The sequence below is a fragment of the Epinephelus lanceolatus genome, chromosome 10 (genome assembly GCF_041903045.1).
Source record: "Epinephelus lanceolatus isolate andai-2023 chromosome 10, ASM4190304v1, whole genome shotgun sequence".
NCBI lineage: Eukaryota > Metazoa > Chordata > Actinopteri > Perciformes > Serranidae > Epinephelus > Epinephelus lanceolatus.
The window spans coordinates 33,096,510-33,107,346 of record NC_135743.1 but is presented as its reverse complement, the minus strand read 5'-3'; the positions used below and the strand labels follow the sequence as shown (position 1 = coordinate 33,107,346).

General features: G+C 42.8%; 1 protein-coding gene across 5 annotated transcripts; it reads left to right on the top strand.

Moving 5' to 3' along the window:
• The first annotated feature begins 1,604 nt into the window (after positions 1–1,604).
• On the top strand, positions 1,605–9,324 carry slc52a3-2b (solute carrier family 52 member 3-2b). 5 transcript variants are annotated; one of them, XM_033639899.2, is made up of 4 exons: positions 1,605–1,722; positions 6,075–7,150; positions 7,273–7,396; positions 8,588–9,324. In XM_033639899.2, the coding sequence occupies exons 2-4, from the start codon at positions 6,114–6,116 to the stop codon at positions 8,798–8,800; spliced, it is 1,374 nt and encodes a 457-aa protein (XP_033495790.1). In that variant the 5' UTR covers positions 1,605–1,722; positions 6,075–6,113; the 3' UTR covers positions 8,801–9,324. The 5 variants fall into 5 exon arrangements, with proteins under 5 accessions (XP_033495790.1, XP_033495789.1, XP_033495788.1 ...); XM_033639898.2 differs by having other exon boundaries at positions 1,634–1,769; XM_033639897.2 differs by lacking the exon at positions 1,605–1,722 and adding an exon at positions 3,884–4,058.
• The last annotated feature ends 1,513 nt before the right edge of the window (positions 9,325–10,837 follow it).

The following is a 10,837-nucleotide window of genomic DNA, read 5'->3' as shown; positions in this document are numbered from 1 at the left end:
ATTCTCACTCCAACCTTGTCACATATCGACGTTTGGTCATGGACTTTCCACGTCAACATATAACGTGTAAGGTACGTTTTAGGATGCCGTGTCACCTTCTGGCAGTCACATGCATTGTCTGTTTTCAAAATACACTTCCATTTTCAAAGGAAATGTACAGTTCGTACAGTGTTTCAAAATAAAAGCACTGCATCAGTACAACACCGCAAATTGGCGTTTATTCCTTGGTTGTGCAGTTGGGTTTAGGCAACAAAAGTATGTGGTTGGGTTTAGGAAAAAAGAACAAGATTTGGCTTTACAATCTTACAGGAAGTGAACACCGGCCCTCCACATGAAAGTTGGTGGTTGTTGGATTCATCCACCACCCATCCCACCTGCCTTACTTGGACTTCCACCCCCATCAGTGTCTGACACCAGAAGTCACTGACCAAGTGCCCCTATTCGACAGCTTTGGAGTGAGACCGGGTTCCTTTGGGTTGTCGCCCAGCACCTGCCAATGTGTGCTCACCTTTTTTCTCTGATAACTTAAGATCCAGATGTTCACAAATTTTGTAGTGGGAGCCGAATTATCCGCAGAGGTCTCTTTCTCTTCGAAGCAAATGGACCTGGCGACTTAAACAGGTAAAAACACTAAATAAAGCAGTTTGATGTTACAAACTCTGGTGGCTGACACGATGCGCGACTGGCCCTATCTAAAGTTGGTGTTTGGTTTGTCCATTCTGGGCTACTATAGAATCATGGTCATACAATATTGGGGACTCAGTAGATGAGGATCCAATCCATAATAAATAGCTAATTCCAACGTATGAAAAACCAACAATCCTCATTTTCAAGCAAGTATACTCTAAAGAAAACACACATATTATATTATATTCCATTTCTGTCAGTATATCCCCCTAATCCTACACACTGAACCTTTAAAACACTGCAAAGGCAAGTACAACAGAATTTTTTGGGGGAAACAAAAGAACAGAAATTAAATTGACATTTGGCAGCAAGAAACAGTCCAGTGTTGTAGTTTGTTAGTAACACAGCAGTTGCCTCAATCCCACATCCAGCAAAACTCAAATCATTTTTATTTACAGTCTCAAAAGTAATTTACTTTGTTGTCATGTGCCTGAAAAGAAATGTTTTTATTCAGGAAGGGAACATGCAGTACCAGTCACTGCAGAGGTGGGTACAAGGGCACTCACATGAAATACCATGAAGTTAGGACCCAACAGGGGTCATTCACTTTGGCTGGAATTTGTTCTGAACAAAAGCCAGATTGACCCCAACCAAACACCCACTCAGAAAGCACAGAAAGCTGTCCAAAGCCATCTTCTGCTTGGCTAAGCTGTCTGCACTGGCACTCTGCAAAAAATGTAGAGAACCTTCATGTCTGTGTAGCAGACTCATTAGATTCAGTCTGTTCCTTTTTCTCTACTTTCTTACTGACATTTTCTAAACTCCCCTTTCCTCCATCCATCCATCCTCTATCTGTTCTTTCCTCTCTCTGTTCTCATTCCCTCCCTCCACCCACCCCTGCTGCTGAGGACTTTGGTTCCCAAACTGGACCCCTGGCTCAGCCCTCTGCAGTCACATGACACAGATTCAGAGACCCAGAGTAGTAAAGGACAAAGCACTCATCTCGATGTGCACGCTGCTCTACACATCAGAAGGCCACTGTGCTGCTACACCTCTGAACAGAGTAACCCTCGGCTCACTTGCCACTGCAGTTGGGTAAGCTCTCACCAGAACTGACTCTGCACTTCCTTTCCCACGGGCAGGTAGGTGGTGTCTTGTCTAATTTAGAATGATGAATAGAGGTAATTTAAATTGTTGAAAGGAGCTCAAACAGTTTATAGTGTTTTGTTTTAATGTTATATGAGGAACTTTGTCACATGGAAGCTTAGAGTTTTGGAGACACACTTACAAAGAATAACCTTTTCTACAACCAGGTTTGGCAGGGTTTACGCTGCACTTTTTAGGTTGTCCTTAACAACTGTCCTCTTTTACACAACCCCCTGAGTAAAAAATACACTGTGGAATATGTCATTAAGATGCTGTTAAAAAAAAATCAATGATACAAAAAGGCCAAATTTGACATTCTAAAGCAGTTTTATATCAATTAACATTCTCAGCCTTGTACAGGCAGCCCTCTATCCTCCTGTTTCAAGCTGACAACCTTGAAAAAGATGGTGCTTTGACTGCCCGTGGAAAATATCATCGCAGAACTTTTTTTAGAATATTTTTATACATTTTTGCTTGCTCCTTATGACAGTGCCATTTATTCAATTGGGAGTTATCTCAAAAATTACAATTTTAACAGATCATGGGGCTCAATGACAATTTAAAGGATCACCAATCTGTTGGATTCATCCTCTGGGCACCATGAATGCCTGTGTCAAACATCACAGCAACCATTCAATAGTGTTTGAGTATCCTCCAGGGTGGGCAAAACAAATCATAGTGGTAATGAAAGCCGACTGCTGCGTCGCCTCAGGCTGCCTGTATTTTGGCAAAAAGCTGCACTTGAACACACCTCAAAGACAATAACCAACTAGCATGCATGCTCTGCACCTGTATAGCAGCAGACGATGGTAGTCTGTATTCGTCATTTAAAATAAGAAACTGAACAACCAGGCGTTGAAGGAACAAAAGATATTTTCTGAGCGCTAGCAAACAATGACTCAAACAATTACAAGCAGTCTCTGCTGAAGAGCTCAGTGACTATACACCTAATGTAACAACTTTATTCAGTGCTCACGCCCTCTTGACTTTTGACCTCTTGACATTTGTTTGCTTTCCTCACCACTGCCTCTTTAGTGATTTCATTTAATGCCTGGCTCCGCCGTCTCCGACACTGTTCCACATGTTGAATCTGCTGAAGAACAGCCAACAAAGGCCGACTAGTGCCAACCGTGTGAGGCACAGTGCAAAACCTAGGTCAATGGATGCTAACTGGTTGGCCTGACACTGATTGGTGGATGGCCGTTGGCTTGGTGTGTCAGGGCCCTTAGGTAATAAAAGCACCCAGGCTTGCTGTGATAGCAGTTTGGCAGATCAGCAATAGTTAGGGTAGCAGGTGAGACCTAGCCTTTGTGGCCCCAACCATCATTTCACTGCGCTGCTTGGAGGGTGCATTGAAGACCAGAAGCCCTGCAGAACTTTTGAAAACACCTCCATCACCACTTCCTTTGTGTTGAAGAGTTCAGAGCGTGATGCTTCTCGCCTCTGCTCTGTCAGGCTCCTGAGGTCCTTCTTAGCCACAAAAGTAGCTTTGTGTCAAATGCGACTGACTGAAGAGGAGAAATGTTGCTCTATTCAGTTGGTTTAAACAAGCACCATGCTGTGTGTCGTGATACTTTGACTCACAGACTGATACAGACTTGTCTGATAAGTAACTATTTTCACACCAGAGATGACTATGAAACTAGATATGCAAACAAACATGCGACATACTGGCCTATGCAAAAGAACTGCTGGCACAGTGTGAAGCCATTAGAGGCTCAGAAGGCCATAGGTATAAACTGAGGCAGGGGCAGAAGAGTAGAAGGAAAGCCAGGGTGGTATTTCGAATATCTTGTAGTTTACTTCATACCCAAAAGCTGGTTCACTCTTCTCATTCACACTGCAGCATGTGTGTTTAAAGGAGGGCAGGCCACAAGCTTGTACGCTGGTTGGGGGAGGGAAAAGGAAAAGGAGGAGCCATTCTCACTGAGACCTGCCCCTTTACTCTGTTTCTTCCTACTGCTGAGCTCCCAGGCTCACACAGAGCACATGGCTGCATGATTTTGTAACCACCTTCCAATAGTAAGTGTCATGGTGGTGCAGGGCATGTGCGCCTGTGCAGCCCCTCCCATGTCAAGTGCAGCAGGGACACGGAAGCAGAATGTAAGCCTGTAGAGCCCGTGTGTGTGTGTGTGTGTGTGTGTGTGTGGAGGAGAAAAGGGGGAGGGAATCCATACACACATACTTGCGGCTGATGTAACAGAAAAAACTGTAATCACAATGGAGTGACGGCTTTTGAAAGGGAAGAGGGAAGAGAGGAGCTTCCTGGTTATGTTCTGAACTAGGTAAGAGGAGATATTCTGACACGTTATCGAAGTGTGTATGAAGGAAGGGAGGGTTATTGGATTTCCTGGTTATCCTGGAACCACAAGGCTTAACTCTTCATCCATATGCTCCGGTAATAGGAATGAAAAGGAACTAGAATGACTGTATAGTTTCAGATATAAAAGCAGGTAACAGGATGTTTCATCGTGTTTATCTCATGTAGTTAGCATACTTCCTTACTAGGTTCTTGTGTACACTGAAACATTTCATTGACATGGTCCTATGTGAAAGACCTTTACTATTTCAGTAACAGAATGTGCTAACTTGGAGTTTACTATTTGTTGTGGTTCTAATCAGGGCAAGTCCTTCACGATGGCAGTGGTGATGCAGTTTGATCGCACAGCTTCACAATGATTTCACTTCAATGTTTCTGTTTATGTCACAACCTCATGGGGGCTTTTTATGGGAGCAGTGTGTCAGTGTGTGAAAGGTCAGTTATCCCCTTTGCCAACAGCACATGAGAGGGATGAAACAGGAGGCAGAGTAAAGGGAGACTGGGAAGGTCAGTCCCAGCCACATGGGGACATGCTTCTGTCCTCAGTAGGAAATATGTAATAACATTCAGCCATGTTGTTCTTACTTAAGGAGACCATCTTTTTTATTTCAGTACTCTTGTTATTATGTATCTTAGCCAACACCATCCCCAAGACACTTTTTTTTTCTTTTTAGCCATGCTAGCTTTGTGGCTTTAGGAGCAGCAGTGTTACTATTGTTCGCATGCAGGATGGGGGAGGGTTACTATTGGATGGATGATCACGTTTTTTTATGACTAAATACCTGCAAAACTATAATGATATTCCCATCAACCTCAGCTGTACTTTGCATTCAGTGCTGACACACAAATGTTCGAATACTGACATAGCTATCAGATGGTGAACATGCTAATGCTAAAAGCACTGCATGGCCTCACAGAGGTGTCAGCAGTCAGCATGGCAGTAGATGCTTAGTCGTGTTTATGACTTGCAAACATTACAGCAATCTTAAAGAACTCCAAAATGCACTTTTGAAGCTATGTAATTATATGTACAAGTGGAAGCTGCTTTAGCCACTTGTAAGTGCTATATCACAGGCAACTGGACTTGCTTGCGTTTCTTGAAGACATTTGGGAACCCACACACACAGGGCAACTTCATACCAGTAGCCTGCAAGCAAGTCCAGTTGCCTACGATATAGCACTTACCATGACCTGGATGACTGAGAATCTTCACCAACAACATGCTTTAGCCACTGTTTTTGCCATTTGGTATTTTCTTCAAATGTGACCTAGTCTCGCTCACCAGACCTTTCTCAAGAAAAGAAAGGTCTGGCTGGGCCGACTCTCACTTTAAGACTGGAGAAAAAAACGCCCCGGCTGCTTGTATTTCTTTCAACCAATCACAATCGTTCTGGGCGGTGCCACAGCAACGGTGCGCTTGCAAAAATATTGCCGGGGGGAAACAGGTTTTGGTGTAACACGCCCACAAATATATCGCCTACAGGATGTGAACCATGGCAGAAAAATGGCTACATCCCCGCAAGATCAAACACCGCAAAAGTTAGTAAAGGACGTGTTGAAAGGTTGAAAACTGCTACACAACCGGAGGTGGTAGGGCAGGACTTCAGCGGGTGGCTTGTTCTGCCCAATGAGAGGCTGATCTCTGCAGCGAACTTCCATAAATGTGACCATACTCACTCCTGAGAACTTTGGAAAAAGTATTCTTTCAAAGTATTCCCCTACAAAGTCCACAACAGAATTTGCACTGTCAAGCATTAACACTCGTCAGTGAAAATATATTTTTACACCAAGTTCAAACAACTAGTTAATTATGAGACAATACATGTACATTTAGAACATAGCCATCATTGAGTTAGATGAAACTGAAAAGTTCAAATACCACATTTTAGTAAAATATCAGACTGAAACTTACGCTATCTACTTTTTTTTTCTAGATTTTGATGATGTCTACTAATGAACCTTTGCTGTGTTTGTATTCCAGATTGTATACATCTACATTTCCTGACCTCATTCCTCCATCATGTCGCTGCTTACTCATGTGCTGGCCTGCCTGTTCGGCATGGGCTCCTGGGTGGCCATCAACGGGATGTGGGTGGAGCTGCCCCTGGTCGTACCAGAGATCCCAGAGGGCTGGTTTCTGCCATCCTACCTCACAGTCCTCATCCAGATGGCCAACATAGGTCCTCTCTTCATCACTCTCATGCACCGCTTCCGCCCACGGGTGCTAGATGAGCGGCCGGTCATCTACTGCATTGTAGGGTTGGGGATTGTCGCTACATTCCTGCTGGCTTTCTTCTGGAGGCACACAGTGGCAATAGGGGGCTCTTTGCACAGCGTGCCCCTGCTGGTGTTAAGCTTCCTGCTCTCTGTGGTGGACTGCACCTCCTCTGTTACCTTTCTGCCTTTCATGATGCGACTGCGTCCGCAGTACCTCACCACATACTTTGCAGGTGAAGGCCTGAGTGGTTTGGTGCCTGCACTGGTGGCTCTGATTCAAGGTGTTGGTGTAGTACACTGTCAGAATGCCACTTTTGCTATCGCAGCCAATGAAACAGCTGATAATGTCACTACGGTTGGCAGTGGAGAGCTGAAAGCAATCTACCAGCCAGCTAAATTCTCTGTCCAGGTCTTCTTTGTGTTCCTCAGCGCCATGATGGTTGTGTGCCTGGTAGCCTTTATCTTACTCAACCATCACCCAGCTGTGGCACGAGAGAGGAAGAACGACCTGTACTTCAGTGGTGATCTGGCCTCTGAGAAGAGAGAACAAGGTTTGTCTCTGCACGCCCAGACACCAGAGCAGAAGCCGATGATCAGCCCCCTGGAAGACGCCAGGAGGGAGCCCAGGAGCTCTTTTGGGATGGGGACATATAGTAATCTGGAGGTGGTGTTTATCTTTGTTGTACTGGCTTGGGTCAATGCTCTGACCAATGCAGTGCTGCCCTCAGTCCAGTCATACTCCTGTCTGCCTTATGGGAACAAGGCCTATCATCTAGCTGCCACCATGGCAGCTGTTGCTAACCCAGTGGCCTGCTTCATCGCCATGTTTGTGCCAGTTAGGTAAGAATGATGAAACCATGACATGATCATTTTACATAAAGACCAAGATTTCTCAGTCTCCTCCAATGACATAAAATTCAAATGAATTAAAGTTTACCATTTGTATTGATTTTTGTTTCCAGGTCTCTCATCTTCATGGGTTTCTTGACCATGACTGGGACTGGATTTGGCGCCTACATCATGGCCATGGCTGCTCTGAGTCCCTGCCCCCTGCTGGTCCACAGCACCTTTGGAACTGCAGTCATTGTAAGACTCTGTCTTCTAATGAATTTAACTACAAAGACATTTCATTTAAACTGTGAAACATATCATTTAATAGCGTTTAATTTTGGATCTTGTGTTCTTCCTTGTCAATGCTATGCCTTATAAAAGAATAACAGAACAACCTGCCTGTCACAGTCACATGTGTGCTCAGATTTTTCGTGAGAATTTGGGAGTGTAGTGTAATTGGCAGGTTTCGAGTTCAAGTCGTGTCAACACAGTCCTGTCTAACTTGATTAAAGCAGTGCTGTCAAACCATGTTTGTGCCATGTGCATGAACATTAATGGAGCTTCAAGCTAAATTAAGCTTTCACCATCGCGGACGTGTTGATTCACATGTGTAGTGCTCTTGAACAGGGTTGAGTTTTGTCAGCATAATAAAACTTGAACAAACACCACCGTGCTATGTAACTGCTGTAAAAAGTCAATGGGATCACACACTCTTTCAAAATAAGGTTAACAGTGCAGAAAACAAAGCTTTAAAAAACCTCGGGAGAAAAATCCTAACAGCAAGGGAGTGGCATTTTTATTTATTAATTTACTTTTCTATGGATGATTGATCATTGGTTCTACATAAGCAAATCATGCCTAGAGCAGTGAAAATGAGGGAGAGAGAGAAGCGTACTGTGAAGCAAGAGGTGCTGGCAACTGCAGGATGAAAATCAGAAAAATTAAGCTTTGAAAGATTTTGATTCCAAGAAGTTTTGACATTCAACTTTTCTTTGGTTGGGCTTGTGACCTAACAAATCTGATATTTCTCTTAATAATGCATTATATTCTTTGTTTCTTCATTACTGGTGTTTGCAATTTTGCTCTATTTGTATTACAAGTAAGAGTACACAAAAAAAAATGCAAAAATAATGACACCACCACAAAATGTAAAACTACTACCAGAGTTATGATCACATGTTTTAGGCACAAAACACTTCATTGGTATATCAATGATCATGACCCAGCATGTAATATTAACTGGTAGCTTCTCCTCAAGAGAGGGGGACCTAACTGGTGAGTCAGTTTCTGATTGGAGTGGTATCCTCATGTCCCAACCTGTTCATGATGGCAAACCACTGAAGACTGTTGAGGTCAAAGCAGGACACTTTGTACATTTGATTAGTATCTGGGTGACTGGGTGTCAGATTGTTGTAATGTATAAAAATGACCTCTTCTGTGTTGCAGGTGCTGGCCTGGATCCTGTTTGTCCTGACCCTGTCCTACGTGAAGGTCATCATTGGGGTTATTCTGAGGGATGAAGGCCACAGTGCCCTCGTGTGGTGTGGGGCAGTAGTGCAGCTGGGCTCCATGGTTGGTGCTCTATCCATGTTCCCATTGGTCAGTGTGTATGGACTTTTCAAGTCAGGTGATGCTTGCAACACCAAGTGTCCAATGTAGTGATAAATGTGTTAAAGTTAATAACTGCTGTACGAAACAGAACTATAAAATGCGCTTATTCTAGATGCACTGAACTCATTGCAGTCGTGAGCTTTACATATTCCTATTTGTTTTAACAGATCTGAGAGCTCAGAGCTGTTTACCTTCAACAGTGTCACTCCCTGATGTTGTTTAACAGATTTGCTCTTATCAGAGTCTGATGGTAGATTTATGTTTTATACAGATATCTGTATTTATTGACTTGACTCAATCGCACAAGATCATGTGTTGCTGAGCATATTACAATTCCTTCTCAACTCAGAGGTCAAAGCCAGTGTACTTGAAGTGTTCAGATGATGTGAAAGTATAAGTGATCGCTGTTGCTTTTAAAAGAACTTATGGCTTTCAAATGTGCCTTAATTTGAGACTCTGAAGGTGTGTGCTTGTGTTTGATGTTCGTGGTACATTCTAACTTGCTTTGTATATGTTACTTGTGTGGAGAAATTGTTCAACAATACCAAATAAAACATGTTTTATTTCTGCCTCCATAAGTGCCATATACTATGAATCATCATAACATTCCCCGAATCCCAAGTCAGCAGTGGCAAAAGGCTTTGTATCTATGGGTACAGGAACAGAAAGTACCAGAGCAGGCTTAATGGCAGATTGGCCAGCAGAGGGAGACACACACAGCATGAACATTATAGAATGGTCAAAGTTGTCATTGAAATTTAAGGTGTGTTGATGGATTCAACTCATGCACTGAGTAACATCACAAGTAAACGTTCCATCTTAAAAGTTGCAGTTGGCCAAGTAAATTAAGTTTTTACAGCTGCTGCAAGAGGCAGCCAAACATCCTTTCATCATAATTATAGTGTACATACAGTCACATTATAAACAGTGGTTACATAAACTTTAAAACCAGCCACAACTCAGCCCTGAGCAGAGTGACCGTCCGCCACTGACCAATCAACGGTCTACAGTGTTCACAGCTCCACCTTTTAGTACCAGATCTGTGTGCTAGGTACCCGAGCAGAGGGGTGACCAAAAATGGGGACAGTAAGGAACGGTTCCATTGGTACTATCCATAACTTTTCACAGTGGAAACAGAAGAAAATGTACACTGAACTGAACTGAATCGTACCGAACTGCTTGGCAGAAACAGAGCTTTAATATCTCCTATTGTGTGTGCACACAAATGGTATTTTTACAGGGTACAGAGCAGACATAAATGCAGGACCAGAGGAGAATATGATATAAAAGGAGAAGTATGAAACAAAGAAAGAGGAGAAAAAGAGAAAAAACAAATAAAACACACACTTCATTCACACAGTTCAACCCATCCCTATTTCCCCTCTTTCTACACATCAACAGTCACAGTTTTGGAGATATGGAGACATGATGTGCAATTCCCAATGATATCTGCTATGTGAAGGTTACATAACACCAAAAACATTGGAGACTCAAAACCATGGCTAGATGTACCAATGGATTTTTGATTACAAAGGAGCCACACTGGACTTGGACTGACTACATATCTGGGTTGCTGAATAGTATCTACACATCATTGTTGTAGTCAGTGATTATAAAAGTAACAAGTCAAATAAATATTTCACTATAGTCTTCTCCAGTTAACAAAGTCCCTGCACTCTAATTTATGCACATACAGACACTATGTTTACATACCCATGTAGTATCTTGTAGTATTATCTGAGATGAAAGGTCAGATTAACTCATTAAACTCAAACTGTCAGTGATGACAGCAGGTGATTTTAAGGTCTGTCATAGTTTGACATGGCAGTGCACAGCTGTAAATAAGATTTTTTTTTTTAATGGTGTATTATGATGCTTCTTTAACCACCTATTTACACTGTTTTTCACACCATGGTAAAATAAGACATTAATGGTTCAAATCTATGTGTGCAGACTTTGTATGATGTGCCACTGAGCACTTTATTGGTGTAGGCAGCCTGCACGTCTTTGAAGCCACCACTAGATGTCACTGTATGATTAAAAGATCCCAATGAAAAACTGAGGCTCCTGAGTGTATGGCTCAGC